At 39.7% G+C, this 17,998-nt stretch overlaps 1 protein-coding gene across 1 annotated transcript; it reads left to right on the top strand.

The window, feature by feature from the left end:
- Positions 1-1,813: 1,813 nt before the first annotated feature.
- Positions 1,814-17,848, top strand: l(3)neo38 (lethal (3) neo38). Its single transcript, XM_002056522.4, has 5 exons — positions 1,814-2,769; positions 10,984-11,130; positions 12,499-13,232; positions 13,298-13,394; positions 13,965-17,848. The coding sequence occupies exons 1-5, from the start codon at positions 2,580-2,582 to the stop codon at positions 14,099-14,101; spliced, it is 1,305 nt and encodes a 434-aa protein (XP_002056558.3). The 5' UTR covers positions 1,814-2,579; the 3' UTR covers positions 14,102-17,848.
- The last annotated feature ends 150 nt before the right edge of the window (positions 17,849-17,998 follow it).

Raw genomic sequence — 17,998 nt, 5'->3', positions numbered from 1 at the left:
CACATACATACATACATACATACGTACATACACGAGCAGGCTTTTATGTGCGTCGTGTAACTGTTCTACTGTGCCGCTAAATGAATTATAATTATTATGTAGCTAATAATAAACTAATAAAAACATAAGCCTCCTATGTATGTATGTATGTATGTTTGTATATGATTATGTATGTACATACATACACGTACACGCTGAATTCGGCCGTGGAGTAAATGCATAATTGGAAAATATGCATAGAAATTAAAGATAAACACACATGTAACAATAAGAGCTCTGAGAGAGATGCAGCCGAAACAAAGACATTGCATTGAAAGAGACACCAACAACAACAACAACGAGGCGAGAGAAGCACAAGAGAATGAGCGAATGCGAGTTAAAAAGAACGCATGGAAAGTCAAAAACTCCAACCCTCATGGTAAGTCAACGAATAGAAGAACAGAGCAGGAGGAAAAGAACAACAACAACATGAGGAGCACAAAAGAAGGAAAACGCTTCAGCGACTTTTAGGCCTATGCGACTGTTAGCTGCGCTCTAAACCAGTTTCAGAGTTGCTTAATATGACCAATTTATTCTAATAATTATGAACTAAAAGTACTTAATATGTTGCATCTCGATTATATGTGCCAGTTGTCTTTTTGTTCTCTAATATTTATTTGCCTCGGTTCGCTTTAAAGTGCATAACTTGCGCGGCGTAGGGCATCGGAAAAACAATAAAACACTTGCAGGCCAGGCGCAGACACAGGCATAAAACAAATGCATGTGAATGCTGCTGGCTGAGAGACTGGTGCTGCTTTGGCGAGCAGCGGCTACTGCTCTCTTATTAGAGCGTCTCCCATCCTCATACTCACGCATACAGTCAAGTGCTTATGCTGATGCTGCACTCACTTTCATTAACACAAGCACCATAGGCAACGCGAGCAGAATTGAATGCAGCAACGGCGACGCGACCGAGAATGCTGCTGTGCGTTTCTAGACATCCCATATTCATATGTACATACATACACACATACGTACAAGCACACAAACGTACGCATGCAGCTACGTTAATGCTTACATACAGACGCGTGTATAAACAAACATAGATGCATACATATGTACATACATACATGTATATAAATGCACTGGCCGTTCACTGCGGCTGCGACGGCCAGGCCACACAACCCCAAAAGTTGGAAAACCAAATAAAAATACGAATACAAGGCACGCTGTTTGTGAGTTTTCTGGTAAGTGATGGTCGACTTACGAATGTCCTGTAAATAGAGAATTCTTAAGATATTTAAAATATATATAAAAAGTTAAATATACTAAGTATTTTATAGTTCTATAGACGTTGATTAAGTAAACAAACGATTAGCATCATATCTGTACTAAATTAAAATTAAGCGTCCATTAATAAAAGTTCTATAGAATATCATGCTTGTAAACCTTTTTATAGTTAAGATCTGTACTTAGCTAATCAACTGAAGCGTTTGGTTAAGTGTCATATACCCAGCCAGAAACGCATTGTAAAGAACGTACAAATAAACGCACATTTTCCAGAGAAGTAGAAAAACTTCCACCCTCAAAGCAGCGCACACAAGCACTATACACACATGCTCACAAACATTTGTATGTATGTATGTACATACATATTAGCGAACTAATACAAAAAAAGAGAGCTGCGCTGTCACTGTCATTTGTCCATTGCGTCGCCGTTGCCGTTGCCGCTGGCGTCTCTGTTTCTGTTTCTCAGTCTCTGGCTCAGTCGCAGTCGCAGTCGCTGCCTGCGCCTGATTGCCGTTGCCTGCCCCAGTGTTTCCGCTTTCTTTCGTTGTAATGTTACTTTTAGTTTGATGTCGGAGCCTCGACGAGCCGGTTGTAAGCGTGACTTTCGTTTAATTCTACTTTATTATTGTTGTTGTTCGCCGTCGACGTCGTCGTCGTCGCGCTCGACGTTGCCTCGTGTGTGATTGTGTGTGCGTGTGTGTCTGCTGGTGTTGTGTGTTTTGTCTCAGTGTGTGTTTAGTTTAAGCGAAATTGAAAGTTGTACATTTTGCTACCCCCAAAAAGCAAAGCGCTGCATACAATCGCGCGCCCATACCAACGTGTACACGCGAGTGTGAGTGTGTACCTCGCCACACCACACCAACCAAAAACCAACCCCCACCAACAAGCGTAACAGCAACAACAAAAACAACAACAGCGGCAGCTACAAAAACAAATCCAGCCAAGTTAGCACCACCCACAGTTGAAAAGCCTCCGCATAGTCATCGTCATCGTCATCGCCCATCGCCTGTTTCTGTTTCTCCAATTCGATCATATTTCAATTTCTCAGGCTCGACGCAGCGTTTATGTTACAGTTACAGTTGTTATTGGTGTTGGTTAGTGCAATTTGAAAACAACCAACAAAAAAAGCGAAAGTGTTACACAAGCCCAAGCCCCAAAATATAATAACGGGCAGTGAGCAGAGTCTCTAAAAACCAAAAGGCAGCAATTCTACACAGGCATCGCGGCTCCTGCCTGTGTGTGTGTGTGCGTGCGTGAGACAGCGACCTGTGCGTGTATGCGTAAATCTCTGTTAACAACATAAAACTGTCATGATGAATTTCTCCGCATTCGGCGGCCCTTTCTCTGGCATTCATCAGTTTGCCGCTAAATTTGATGCACAAACACCGGGCGCATTTGGTACGCCGCCGGTGAACTCTGCGGCCGCTGCAGCGGGCAGCGACAATCATGTGCAGCGCTATCAGACCAATGGCAATCATTTCAATCAGAATGTGCCCAACGGTAAGTGCTTATAGACACACATATACAGATATACAATACAATTATACATATGCACATTTCTATATATACACATGCATTTAAATATGCGCGCAGCGTGTGCATGTGTATATATATACATACATGTATGTATATAACATAATCACTAAAAATTTATTTTATTTTTATCGATTTATTTTCGCCTGGTGCTGCCGCCGTCGCTGCCGTTTGCGTCGCCAGCGACGTAAGCGCTGGCGTCGGCAGCAACAACAACATCAACAAGAGCGGCAACGATTTGCTTTTCTGCTTTTCCCCATGCCCATCCACTACAACACGCCGTTTGGGGTCTTTCGAGCATGTGTAACTAGCACAACATTCATGTTTTGATTTGAAAGAAGAAGAATGTAGAGGATCAACTTGAACAATGTCAGAAGTAAAAAAAAAACAACTGCGCATGTATAAGAGCATTAAATGTTTGCATTGGTTTTGGTTTTGCTGCGCGCAGCATACGACATATCATTGGTTGGAGCGAGAGAGCACGTAAACAACTGATCAGCCGCTTAGTGATTCATTTGCAGTTCACAGAACTAGTTCGCATTGAAAGAAAATGCATTGAAACCATGTTGCGTTCACACGAGTGTTGCCACCTGCCAGAAAAACGAGTTTTTGTTGATATTGAGAGAAAATCAAAATTTTGAATTACAACATTTTTTTCAAGAGACGATTTACCTTCGTTCGATAAAAGTTTTAATATGGGAAATTATCATTTCTTTTATTTATTGTTACATAATATAAACCGTGCGAATAAACAAAATTATCAAAGAATACAATTATTAACATTATAAATATTACTTTTGATTCATATATTCTTTTATGAACATGGCTTAAATTGTATATTGTATATTCATTTATTGATCTAAACTTATCAAATAAAATTAACTGATAAGTGGATACTACCACGGTCTTCAGCTAGATAGTAGTACGTACTTGTAGGTGATTGAATATTTTGTTAAATACTCGTTTATTTTACTTTATAGAGCATCTCTGAATTCATTTATATTGATATTAACTAATTATTCCTAAACGCAAATTCCACACGTGCGCCCCTTTTCATAATATGTGTTCCCACCCCATCAAACAATTGTCCACCCCAGATCTTAAATTAAAAAGCGCAAATACCCTACTCAACACGGTCGTCCTGCAATTTGTACTCTACATTCAGGCAGCGGAGCGGAGCGGATGCGGCTGTCGACATAACCGAATCTAACGATTTTTCGTTCTTGTTGCTGTTTTTTTTTTCCTTCTGCTGCGCTATGTTTTGAGTCATTACCACCCACCCCCGTTTGGCACTGTGCTTGTGTGTGTGTGAGTGTGTGTGCCCGTTGCTGCTATTGCCAGTTTTTCTCGCTCTCGTTGTTGTTGTTGTTGTTGTTGTTGCTTAGCTTCGCTTGGAAATGCAATGAACTCAAATAACTTTTGAATTTGCTGCATTTTACTTTGTGTAGCCCCGGGGGTGGGTTTTACTGTCGTTAGCTACTCAGCACACACACACACACACACACACACACTCAATTAAACGGGGGAGTTTGGGCATGTGTGTGTGTGTGTGCGTGCGCAGTTTTCAACCCCAACCCCTGTTTGTGGCAAAGCAGCGTCGCTGCCTTTTTAATTGCACTGACTTCCTTTTAGCCAAGCTGCAACTCTTTGTGGCAGGGTGACTGCCAGCCCAACCCCTAAACGCAAACGCATTGTACATAAGCAGTCAGAGCTCTATCGAATCATTCGGACAGAACTCGAATCAACTAATCATCCAACTGAGCAACTAAACTAAGTTCTAGTTATTGGTTTAGCAACATCCCAACCTGCATTTGTACGTTCATCTTCGGTCACTTGAGTTGTTCATTTACATCCCAAATTGTTGAGTGGTTCATGAGCTTTCAATATCATCAGTGGTTCATTTGGGTTGCAATCCGTTCAGTCGATCAAATCGTTCATTCAATCGATCGAGTTCCAACGTTCATCTGCAGTTCATTTGTGGCCCAACATAGTTAGATCGTTCATTTCCGAATCTTTTTCAATGGTTGAACTGAGACCCAACATAGTTGATTAGTATTGAACTAGAAGCTGCAGAGCTGCGATTAGTCGGCCTCGAAGCGCTTACCTATCTACCAAACCCTGCTCAAACCAGCTTTGATAGGCTCACATCACATCTTTTATCAATTGCAATTAGTTGCATTCACTTGCATAATTAGTTGCCCAGTCCGCAAATGGTTGATAATTCATTTATGCACGCTGGAAAATGCAGCACGTTTAAGAACCAAAACTCGAACCCCAACTCGAACTCAAACTCGAACTCGCACCCGATACCAACTGCCATTTGCCACTGTTTTGTATAGTTCATTGATCCCAGGTTTTCAGCTCTACGCATTACATTTCCAGTTTAGCGTTTTATTTTATTTCATTTCATTTTGGTTTTTCACATTTGTTTTTTTCTTTTTTACCTGCAACAACAGGAAAATGTGTCTATGCATGTGTCAGGGTTGTGCATGTGTGAGTGTGGGTTGCTCTTTTATCTAGCAAAGTGTGTGTCTGTGTGAGTGTATGCGTGCGTGTGTGTGTGTGTGTGTGTGTGTGCGTGGTTGCAGGTAGAGCGCTGTTACCCCCGCTGCATGACGCTCCCCGCACAGTCGAGCTACCGCATTTTCTTGTCGCTTATTAGCTGGCTTATCAAAAACAACAAAAGCGTCCCAGAGTCCAGTTTTGTTTTCTGGGAGATAGATATAGCATGCGATAGCGTGTCTCGCATTATAAATCAAATGCGTATGAACTGAGATATCGACTGGCAACAGATTCGGACTTTTAGATAGTTCAAATCTATGCTATATCTATTATCTAGCTTGGCTGAGATGTGAGTAAAGGATAAACCTCGATAGTGAAGAACTTTCATATTTTTTTTATATTTATTTTCATTTAATCTCAGCTATGTTTACTAAAAATTATATAAATATGGCCAGGTTTAGCTCTTTGGGTTCATGTTACTGCAATGAAAACAAAATATATATAAATCATTTTACTTATTATCGTTTATCCGTTTTATAGGATTTAAATCTTTGAATATTTTGCCAAGAGATCTCCAATTGCCCGTTTTCTATAATATAAAGTAAATAATTTTCAGGCTTTTTCATTTCGATTCGGATAAGGATTAAATAATAGTTGTTATAGATAAAACATATTGAAACGCTTTCTAATCAAACTTACAGAATTCTAAAGTTTTAATCCAAAGACATAAATCAATAATTGTAATCTTTTTACCTAATTTTCAAGATTGCGCTTACTCTTCTCAGTAAAATAAGAACATCTATAATATTGTCTAATCATATCTATTTGTTCCGTATATCAGTTTAAGACATGAGCTCCCATCAAAAAATCATTTCAACTTTCCTTTTTCTGGCTGTATCACTACATGGAAGCTACGTACCCTTAACTTTCTTTCAAGTTCAAGCACCTGACGTAAATATTTGTTTATTTTTGTTGTGTGCAATTTACATAATTTATCAAGTCCTGGGGGCAACTCTTTAAGTAGATATAAAAAATTCAGCGTCAACACAAGGCAAATAAGAAAAAAAACAAAAAAAAAAAAAAAAAAAATAAAGAAAAACGAAAAAAAAAAAACAACTGAAAATGTAAATAAAAGGTACAATATTTGTGGCTCATTGATTTTTCCGTTTAAACGATGACGAAGCGTCGGGGAGGGCAAGGATGAGTAAAGAAAAAGAAAATACTGAGAGCGAGAGACTGGGAGAGTGGGAGAGCGCCCGCTAGGGGTTGGGGTGCTTAAAATTAGCCATGTGCCTAGTTAAGGCTCGCATTTAATCATAGCACGATCTGTATATTAACACGATCCGATTGACGCGTCGGGAATACTATATGCCATGCAGATGACCAGCGAGGCGTATGTATGTGATAATATTGCGGTTTGGCAAGAGGGTCGCTTGGGCGCGCCCAACCCCCCATAAATTATTTGCACTCATGTACATATTTCTATGTGTACATAAAAGACTGTGTGTGTGTGTGTGTGCGTGAGGGAGTGTGAGTGGGAGTGTGAGTGCGAGTGTGTGTGTTGGCTGGGTTTACACCCCCACGAAAGCCTGACGCTATGCAACACTAAAAATGCGCGTGCTTATAAGTCTGTCAGGCTAGGTGTACATATAAGTAAATACAGTGAAAGCCCATTTGAACAGACACGTACGTCCGTTAATGCTTTATATATCCCTATATATGTTAATAGCAATTAGCTGAACTCTGGGCCAAAAAAAAAACCAAACCACATTTTTGCATTTCAATCATTTCTTCGAACCAGGGAGACTTGTACAACAAATTAGGACAAATGCCAGCAATATTCAAAAAGTTAAGAAAAACTTTGGAAAAACTTTGACGCCTAAGAGAAATGTCCGTTAATAGAGTCTTCACTGTATATACATGTGTGTCTGTCTCTGTGTCTGTGTGTGTGTGTGTGTGTGTGTGTGCAGAGACAGAGTTGATATATAGCGCTTTGGGCATGCATGTAATTGAGTTAGACACCCCGTCCCCTCCTGAAACTTTGCCCTTAAGCCCTTCAAAAAAAAAAGCAGGCAAGTGTAAAACAATAAAGCCAAATGAAGCTTTTTCCTATCATATGGCAACTTTAAGGCTTAAAGCTGATTCTGGCAACTCTATCGTGGCTGGATTGGTTTATTGTTGTTGTTTTTGTTGTTGTTGCTGCTGTCGCTGATGACTCAAACTCTGGCGACTGGCGCCGCGTCGCGCTACACACGCCCAAACCACGAGCAGCGGGCGTTAAAACCCCCAACTCTAATAGGGGTTGCAGTTTTTGCTAACCTCGCTTTTCGCTCTCTCACTCTCTTTTCTACTCTATGTACACATATATACATGTATTTTTATATTTATATATGTTTCCGTTGCGCGCGCGCTCTCACTCTCTCTCTCTCTCTCTCTCTCTCTCACCGCTTTCACTGTGTGTGCCGGCACTATAAACACACTTAAAAGTAGGCATGCAGAGCGTAGCGCCATGTTTTTCCATAACGTTCCCCAAACCCAGCGAATTCCTTTCCATTTTGTTCCACTTTGGCTGTGCCACTCAAACCTAAGCCAGCCGCCGCCATATTGTGGTATTGGAGAGCGTGCGCCCAACAAACATACTCTCCTCTCACATACACAAAAACACTGACACACACAGGCGCGCGCGCTCATTCTCTCACTCTCTCCACACACGCTCATTTGAAGTTGGGCGCGCTCTCACTCTCGCTTGGCCGTGTTTCAGTTTTCACCGACTTTAACTCGTTGCTAGGCAGCAGCAACAACAACAATCTGTCATTTCGTTTGCCGTTTCTCTTACTCATCCGTTCTTGAGCTCGTCCTGCCGCTGCCTCTGCTGCTGCTGGTGCTGCTGCTGGTCGTTGTCGACGTTGTCGTGTGGCCCATGTGAAAGTGAAGTGAAAAGTGAAATGTTACAACGAGAATGCCGGGTACGTTGATGGAAAATGGAGCGCATGTTTTCAGCTTTGTTGTCGTCGGTGGCTCGACGTAGTCCGTTGCTCGTTTCCACACAGGCTTAGCCCAGTATTTCCGTGCGTCTATCAATTCTGCTCCTCTTCTGTCTGACATTTCGTATACCCGTTCCATGTTCCGTTTCATTTTTGTTTTGTCAGCTTGTGTGTGTTATTTTTTTTTTGTTGTTTCTTGTTTGTCATTTTTATGGGCAGTTGGTTTTTTTTTATGTCACTTTTCGTTGTCTACTTTTTGGGGCCTGCCGCTTACTCTGTGCGCTCAGTTTATTCACTTGATTAATTACGGCTACATAAGTCTTGCATTTGTCTAACTGCTTTCATTGTTTATCCATCGACTTTAGTAAGCGACAGGGGGGGGGGGGCAATTTAATTGCTCGGATAATATTTGATTATCTCAGCCTTTATTTTTCACGTCTGTCCCCGCATGGTAGAGGGTTGGGCAGCAGTCCTCGTCGCTCTATGTCGAGATTTTTGGGCCTTATATATCAATCGATTTTTCGTGCGTAAGCATGTAGACTCAACCTAAACTTTTTGACTAGTTTCTCAAGAAAAGGTTGGCTGAAGTACATATAACAATTATTAGTTTGTTTTCTATTCATAGTTAGACAAGCTTTTGATTCAATATTTGTCTGCCCCTAGGGGCCCTACTATGTTTAAATAATTTTTCGAAATTTAAAAGCCCAAAAATTTGTAGAAAGCTTTTGCAATAAATGGAAATGAAACATACACATTCCACCATTTCAAGCGTGTTTCGAAAACTTTTCAACACTGACTACAAATTGTTTTTTAGGTTTATGTGTAAAATTTGTATCTTAACTTTCGAATGCTTAAATGCAATTTCGATGGCTTGTGCTGGTTTTCACATTCTTAAAATACTCAATTAATCATAATTAGTATATTTAATTAAACAAAATGTTGCTTTTAAGCATACACTGGTTCTTGGAATAATTTCATTTACGAGTCTGTTTACGAAAGATGTCTTTTGGTGCCTTTTACGGCTCGCTGGTCAATTGTTTCAGCTTAATCCTCCATGCGGACTACTTTCCTTTATTAGATCCCATTAGCCTGTTTGCTTTATTTACCCACGCAGGGCAATCTTTCTCTCTCCCTCTCTCTCGCGCTCTCTCTCTGTTCCCCTTTACCCACGGACACATCCGTCTGCACACATATGACCAGCCTAATTGAGGTTAGCGCATTAAATTCGTTTGCCCCAAAAGTATGCTAGAGTATATTATGCTACTGTGGCAACTCTCGCAGTGGGCATTAAAGCATAAGAAATATGTTAAATTATAATGCAAGGTCACAAGTTAATTTATTCGAGGGACTGACAGTCAGTTGCCACGCATACACACACACACACACACACACACACACACACACACACACACACACTCAACAACAGGCATAATCACATAGTCGCACACCCACATGTATATGTAATGCTTTTAAATGTTTCGGCTTTTCTTTTTATTATTATTAAATTTGTAACCTTTTTTGTGTGGCTGCATACCATGCTGCATAACTTGATGCCGCTGTTGCTCTTGTCTTCCACTCGCCCAACCAGTGTGTACATAATCATTTCATCAGGAAAAAGGAAGCAAATACAAAGAAAAATACTAACAAAAAACCGGGCCAATTGGCAACAGCCAGAAAATATTTATTAATAAAAACGAGCGCCCGGCAAAATGCTGGCGCAAAAGGCAATGCCGAAAAATACGCGTACACACATACACGCTGTGTGCTGCGTGTGTGTGTGTGTGTGTGTGTGTGTAGCATACATTTGAGGCGCATCGGTAGGGCCGGCATTTTCAATTTTAATTTCCTTTTTCCTATGTATGCGTGGCTAGCACGTGTGCTCTCTCGCTCAGTGCGCTTGTGTGTGTGTGTGTGTGTGTGTGTGTGTGTGCGTGTGTGTGTGGGTGCAAAATTTGGCCTTGGCAGCGCGACGACAGGCAAGCAGGCAGGGACAGGCGGGCAAACAGGCAACCAGGCAGGCAGACATGCCCACAGCCGCCTAAAAGTAACGGCTGCAACAACTACAACAACCTACGCATGTCAGCCGTCAGCAGCCAGTGTTGCCAACTACTAACAAAGTGTGGCTGCCTACAAAGACACACATACATACAGGCAGTAGCTTCATGTATATGTATAAGAACACAGACACACACACATAAACACACGAAGTATAAGTCGTGCGGCACTGGGACATTGTCAGGCGTCGTGCCTTGAAACGAACAGCCGCCCGCTTTTAGCCGGCACCCGATCCTCGTTCGTTGTGTGCGTTATTGTGTTTGTTTGTTTGTGTGTGTGTCGCCGTCGCCGTCGCCGCTGCCAGCTGTAGCTGCTGCTGCTGCTGCTGCTCAGTCAGACGCAGGTCCCAGTCAGTTGTAGTTAGTCGTTGTGCGCTGGAGCTCGCTTGCGGCGGCCTCGAGTTAAACAAATTTAAACACAAGCTATACACATAAAATATACAATATATATTAAATAAAATTGATAGAAAATATATAAAACTTAAAATATCTATAAAGTAACCATATAAGGCTGTGATTCTAGCGCAATTTCGAGCATGTGTAAATATGACCTAACCTCACAAAAAATGTGTCTTTTTTCTTTAACTTTATCAATTGCTAATAATTCACTCACCCTCTCTCTCTCTCTTCTATTTTTACAGTTTCGGCGGCCAATAATATGCAATATGGTCAAAATATATCCATACCATACTCGCAGCCGCAGAGTGATCTGAACTTTCTGAATGCGGCCGCTGCAGCGGATCATAAGGGTAAAATCCATCCAAAAATTGAACGTGACCGGGAAGAAGGTGAGTCGGCGACGCAAGCGGCAGGGGTTTATATTTGACGGTAGAGGGTGGAGGGAAGGGAAGGCTACACTTTCTTTGTTTTTCCTTTTTATTTTTTTGGGTCTCGTCGTTTTTTTTTTTTGTATTTTTTTTTGGGCAGCTATCTCTTATATGGCATGTAATTTCAAGGACGCGCATTATTCGTTGTGCGCGCCCTGCCCCTGCCCCGCTGGCCCGCACTCGGTCCGCTTCGGCTCAGATGTTATTTATATATATATATATAAAAAAAAGGAGGAAAATGTTGCGCCCTGTCTGGATTACGAATTTGTAGCATACTTTTTGGAGCGGCCAACAACTTTTATCTGCCAGCAATTTATGAACCCTCTGTGCTTGATGGTGTGTGTGTGTGTGTGTGTATTTCCTATTAACAAGTTTTCAAAATTTCTGTTTACTTGTTGTCGAGCACAAACTTTTCCACACACACGCACACACACACACACACACACACACATATTTTCCACGTGGGCGTATTAACTTTAAAAGAGCAGCCTGAAAACTTGAGCCCTTGCCCCCGGGGAAGCAGGGGGGAAAGGTGGGGGAGGTGGGGGTGGAGGAGCTGCTGCACAGAGAGTGGGTTAGGGATGCGGCATGTCATGTGTCCTTGGCGGCAGTAACTGTAGGTGGTCTGCGAAGGGGTGTAGAGGGGGCAGCCTGGGATTTTCAAGAAAATAGAACTGAGCCTATTCACACAGACGCACACACGGGTTGTGAGTGTGTGCGTGTGTGTGTTGCCAAGCCAAAGCTTTTTGTTGTTGGGGTAGGTTTTTTTTTCTTCTGCCTTGCTTTTCTTTCGGCAAGAAAATTATCCAGGAAGCTATTAGATAATGCATGAACTGAAGGAGCTGAGGTGGGCGTGGACATATATTTAGTACAAACGCTCTACTGTAAGGTCATGTTCAAGGGGTGTGGGGGGAGAGTTGTGTGGTGTGGGAATTCGGATTTGTGTCCTGGGTGTGTCCATCAGCATCATCATCAAAAGCAGAGCGAGGACCACAAGAAAATGCTGTTATCTTTGTGTGTACCAAAGATTAGATGCCCCTTTAGATAAATATCTTCGGATATTATCTGAACACAATTTACAGGCGATTGTCGTGAATATATTTTATAATCCAATCCATTTGATTAACTTGTCCATTTGTCTAGGAGCTTTATAAAGATCATAATTGCTGAGTTGGTCTCCTTAACAGGATCTTAGCTTTACAACTAGGCGAGTGCCTTGAAATAGTTTGCAATAGGTACAGTCTAAAGAGACCTCGCTAGAATACCCCACACCCCGGCTAGCCATAGTGTTCATATAATACTCACATGTCTCTTCGTCCTCTTTCACAGTGCTCAATCAGCAAATCTTACAGAATGTCAATCAGTCGTGGCAAACGCTGGCCAATACGGCCAACACGGTCGACTATTCATCGCATTTGCTATCCGCAACACTGCCAATCTCCATACAGCACTTCCTCAAGTATTCGGAAACAATAAAGAAGGAGTCCACGGGCGATGTCCTCAAGAATGGCACCAATTTGGCCAGCTTGGCGCTGGGTGGCGTGGCACTAACGCCCAGCAATAATGGCGCCAACGGCGGCGGCCATCACAATGGCGGCCTGGTGGGCATGGATCACGGCGGCCACATGACCAGCATGACGGACGCAAACGGCTCTGCGCTGGCCAATGGCGGCGCCAGCAACGGGGTCAATGGCAATGCGAATGGTGCGGTTAGTAACGGGGCCGCCGTCTCGAGCACCGCGGCGGTGGGCACCACAAATGCCACAGGTGGCACCACCACCACCGGCAAGAAGACCAAAAAGAAGAAACCGCCAAAGGAGAAGAAGCCGCGTCCCAAGCCCGGCGAAATACGTGAAACGAAAGCGTTGGACGGCTCCACGCTCTACTGTTGCCCCGAATGCCAGATGGCCTATCCGGACCGTAGCCTGATCGAGCAGCATGTCATCTCGCATGCCGTCGAGCGGCGCTTCGTCTGCGATATCTGCAATGCGGCGCTCAAGCGCAAGGATCACTTGACCAGGCACAAGCTATCCCACATACCGGACAGGCCGCATGTGTGCAATGTGAGTCTCGGCCTGATTTGTCCCATCAATGCCAGAAATTTAATCAATTCTCTATCTCTCAACAGATCTGCATGAAGTCCTTCAAGCGCAAGGAACAGCTCACCTTGCACATTGTCATACACTCGGGCGAAAAGAAGCACGTCTGCATTGAGTGCGGCAAAGGTGAGCGTATAAGTCAAAGAGTCTGCAACCTTAAATATAAGAGTATATGCAGTTACTCCCATGCACTCGCACATGCGCTGCACTCTCTCGCGAGCATTAGCTTAGCTATATTCCTTTTTGTGCGCCATTCTTAAACGTTTTGTGGTCTTTTACTTTTTTGCTTTCTTTAAAGCAAGGTATTTCGCTCTCTCTCTCTCTATCTCTCCCTCTACCGTCCATTTCCATCTCCCTCTCTCACTTTTTCGCTCTATGACTCGCTACAGCTATCTCTCTGTTTCACTCTCTCAGTCGCTCTCTCTCGTCTCCTTTACTCCTTATTTCGCATGTTTCTTCTTTCAATTTATAAAAACATTATTTCAGTTCCCTTTTGCTCTGCTTTTTGATCATTTTCGCACTCATTTGTCTATCCTTTCCCTCTCTTCTTTTCCACAAACGTTTGATTTGCGTGTTTCTGCTTTGTGCTTCATCCTTAAACATTTGCACATTCCGCTAGAGAATTCGTGGCTTGAATATGGAATAACGTTTCTGAATTACCTGCTAATACTAATCGTATGCTTTCTTTTAATTCAGGTTTCTATCGCAAGGATCACTTGCGTAAACACACGCGTTCGCATATTGCGCGTCGCGTCAAGTCGGAGGTCTCAGCCCAGAACGTGAATGGCAGCGCCGGGAACAATGCGCAGAATAATGCGCTACACGGTTCCTGAGGTTCGTACAAGGACTTTTGGTAAATTCACAAATACATTTCAGGCCCCAAAAGGCGGCTAAGTTGTTGCTAAACAAATTGAAGCCGCAAATTGTGCATTTTTGTTTGGCAAAAGCTGAGCTGCTTTTGAAATGTGTTTGGAGTTTACCGAAGGTCCTGCTGAGCGTCACCCAAATCCAATAACCCTCTCAAAAAAAAAAAAAACAAACAAGAAGTTATACTACAAAATGCAAGTATTAGTTGAATTTTGTTTAAGACCCTTTCAGTTCTTTAGCTTTGGTTCTTTCAGTTCAAGTTTTCGCACAAAAACAGTTAAGCAAAGTTTAGCAATTTAATGTACAAACAAAACAAAACAAAAAAATGGTGGAAAAGGGAAGCGAAAGGAATTTCGAGTTGGATTTTTAAATTTAAAATATGCGCATAGTTGGCTTTCATTTCTTTATGAGGATCTGTGATCTTTGCTGCATAAACTTAAAAAAAAAAAAGAAAGCTTTTAATTGTAAGCGAATAATTTTTAATGGAATACAAATTTATGTGCAATTTTCTTTGAACACCATTTTTAATTGAATTTTCTTTTTGTTTTTGTTTTTGTTTTTGGTTTTTGGCATATTTCGCAACAACTTAAATAAATGTACTTAGAATAAGTTTTGAAAAATTACAAAAAAGAATTCATTTGATGCGCATATTAATTAAGTCGAATTGTAACGGTATATATATATATATATGCATAATTATATATTTCTAGTCTTATACTTTATTTCAACAATTACGAAACGCGAATGTCATGTATTTTTAAGAATTTTTAAACTTAATGTTCAAAGTGAAGCAAACACTAAACAGTCGAATGCAATACAAGCTCGCATCTTTGCAGGCCCAACTTCCAGTCGTCGTTTAAATCAAACTAACTATCCATTTAAGAGAATCAGACCGATTACAATACACCATATTAACATACAAGTATACTCTATAGCTATAGCCAACCTACCATGCTTACCAAAAGAATAAAAACAAAAACATAACCACAAATATATATATACAACCCATATGATATAATCGATCCAAAATGAAAGAAAGAAAGAAAGAAAAATACCGCTCTAAAACAATATACAAAATAGACAACAGCTAACCAAAAACAATAACTGCAAAAGAAACTCAATAAATGAATATTTTTTATATAAATACAAAAGAAGAGAAAATCAACTTATACCAAAAAAAAAAAAAAAACAAAAAAAAAAAATGAAGAAAAAAAGAAAGTTAAAGAAAATGTAAAACAAAGTGAATGAAAGGCATAAAACAATAACCGAAATAAAGTGCAAACACTTCGTGCAAGTGAAAACGTAATTAACTGTTCAAATACATAGCATTTTTTGAGATTAACGAGATTAATGTAAAGATCTAAACAATACCAATATACATTTTATCATATGTGGTACCAGCATATTTACATATAGTTATACGGAATGCTTCAAACTAATATACATTAAAAACAAAAAGCAAAGAATCTAAAACCAAATAGTTGTAATGCGGTATTTCGGTTTTTCTTTCTTTTCACATTCAATTCTAATTAGTTTTCTGAAATGAGGCAAAACAAAAAAAATGCGCCTTGGGCAACAAGTTTCTCTTATAAGAAACTTATCTTATATTTAAAGAGCAATTGGAATCTGAGGCACTGCTCTCAACCAGTGTTGCCAACTGCCGCTACAAAAAAGTAGCTGAAGCCCGTGTAAAAATAGCTATAGAAAAGTCTAGCTGAATTAGCTTACTGATATGGCTACAAAATAGCTAAATTTGCATTAGTGCGCTCTTATACGCATTTCGAAGAGTTTTTCGAAGAACCAGTTACGCACATGAAACTTGTTGCTCATCGCAGCATTTGAATATAATTCCCAGTATTTTGTTAAGCATACGTATTTTGGTTATTTTTTTTTTATTTTGCATACCCAATTGATGTAGTGTCATATTTTGTGTAGTAATCAATGTACTAACTATTTTATGCTGTATATGTATATGCTAATTATGTTCCAGGCATATTCATATATACATATATATTATTATATAATAATGTGTACGTGATTGAAGATTGCGCAGCAGCTTAAGGGGAAATGGGAAATTCTCGTTGGGAATTTTCCGTTTTGTGGCTTTGTGCGTTGCTTTGAGTACAGAAAATAAATTCAAATACTTGCAGTAAAGTACAAATACTAATTACAAATACAAACAGAACAGCAACCACAATAAGCCAACAAAATGTATTAGCCAAAAGTTACATATAACAAATAGCCAGAAAAATAAAAACCGAAAACAAAACAAGCTTAAGTACAGTTACTACTTAATAGTATATAGCACATTTTTGGCTAAGATTTACGTAGTTTGCCCCCTCCCTCCATTCAAAGGATAAATGTCTCAATCTCATATAGACAAGAACTAAACGAAACGAGTCGCAGAGCCCATAAACAAATAAGCAACCTTCAAAGCCCACGCAAACTTATCTAATTCGCAATTGTTTTGGTTCCGTTTTTGCATACTCTTATAAATCACAAATAAGACATTATAAAACAATAAGTTTATAAACTTCAACAAAAAGAAATTGCAATAAATGACAAACAAAGGAAATTAAATCACTCAGGGATGAAGCCTCCAAACAAACAAAACAAAAAAAAAAAAAAATGTAAACTAAAAACAAAAAATATAAAGTAAAAATGCAATATTTTAAATGAAACTAAATACAAAAAAAAACGAAAAAACGAAAAAAAAAAAACTTAAACTAAAATGATACATTTTAAAGTTAAATATTTTAGTGTAAAGCAAAAACAAAAGCGAAAACAAAAAAATTCAAAAATTCATTAGAAATTTGCACAAATTTTTGGCATTTGATAAAGAAAACAAAAAAAGCATAAAACAGCAAAGAAAACATAAACAAAACGAACTTATAAACAAAACATATTTTTCCAAATATTAAAAGAAAACGAAAACTAAATTGGTTTAGCGAAGGTATAAAAAAAGCAGGAAAACAACAAAAATGATTTAAATAATTAAAAAAAAAAACACACACACACACAGACAGACACACAATTACACACAGTCCGTGCAACTCTTAGTGAATTTAAATGAAATGTATTACAATTTACATATTTACAAACTAACGGAACGAGAATGTGCAGAATGTGGAGAATGTGGAATATGAGCGGAAGTGTGCGGCCAAAGATGAGGTTAGAATTGTAGTTAGAAGTACAGTAAAGCAGGCGGCAGGCAGGCTGGCAAATTATATTATGTAAACCCCTTTTTATATATACCCTAAACACGAAAAAAAAAAGAGAAAATAAAAGTATTTGTATTGTACTATGTTTAGTGTCGGCAGCAAATGTATTGAAAATGTAAACAAAAACAAAAAGAAAAACAAAAACAAAAACGAATACGAATGATGTTGAGAAGAGAGCAAATGAAATGAACAAAGCTTAATACATTTTAAGGTTAGGTTTTCTGCGAAAGGACTGAAGTTAAGGCAACGTAGCGTTTAAAAACAAAATGGCGAGTGTTATGGACAAGGATGTGGACGACGAGAACAAAAAACAAAATTAATTAAAAACAAAGCGAAAATGTGCGCGCGTGGCTTGGAGACGACATTGGTTTAAGGTTAGGCATACTTTCGAGCTAAAAATAAATTAAAAAACAAAACAAATTAAAAAAAAAAAAAAACAAAATATACAAAATTAGAGAGAATAACAAGTTACCAGCAGCAGCTACAATATTTTTATAATTACACAACTTAAAATTTGTTTTAACTATGTTTAATTCAATAACAATTTTCGACTCGTTTAAGACATTTACTGTTTTGTGATCCAAAAAAAAAAAAAATGAAATTATTTAAAGCATCCGATATACTTGACTTTAAAAGAAAACT

Source organism: Drosophila virilis, chromosome 2 (assembly GCF_030788295.1).
Source record: "Drosophila virilis strain 15010-1051.87 chromosome 2, Dvir_AGI_RSII-ME, whole genome shotgun sequence".
In the NCBI taxonomy this organism is placed as follows: Eukaryota; Metazoa; Arthropoda; class Insecta; order Diptera; family Drosophilidae; genus Drosophila; species Drosophila virilis.
The sequence above is the reverse complement of the archived record's forward strand: the minus strand, read 5'-3'. Positions and strand labels throughout refer to the sequence as shown.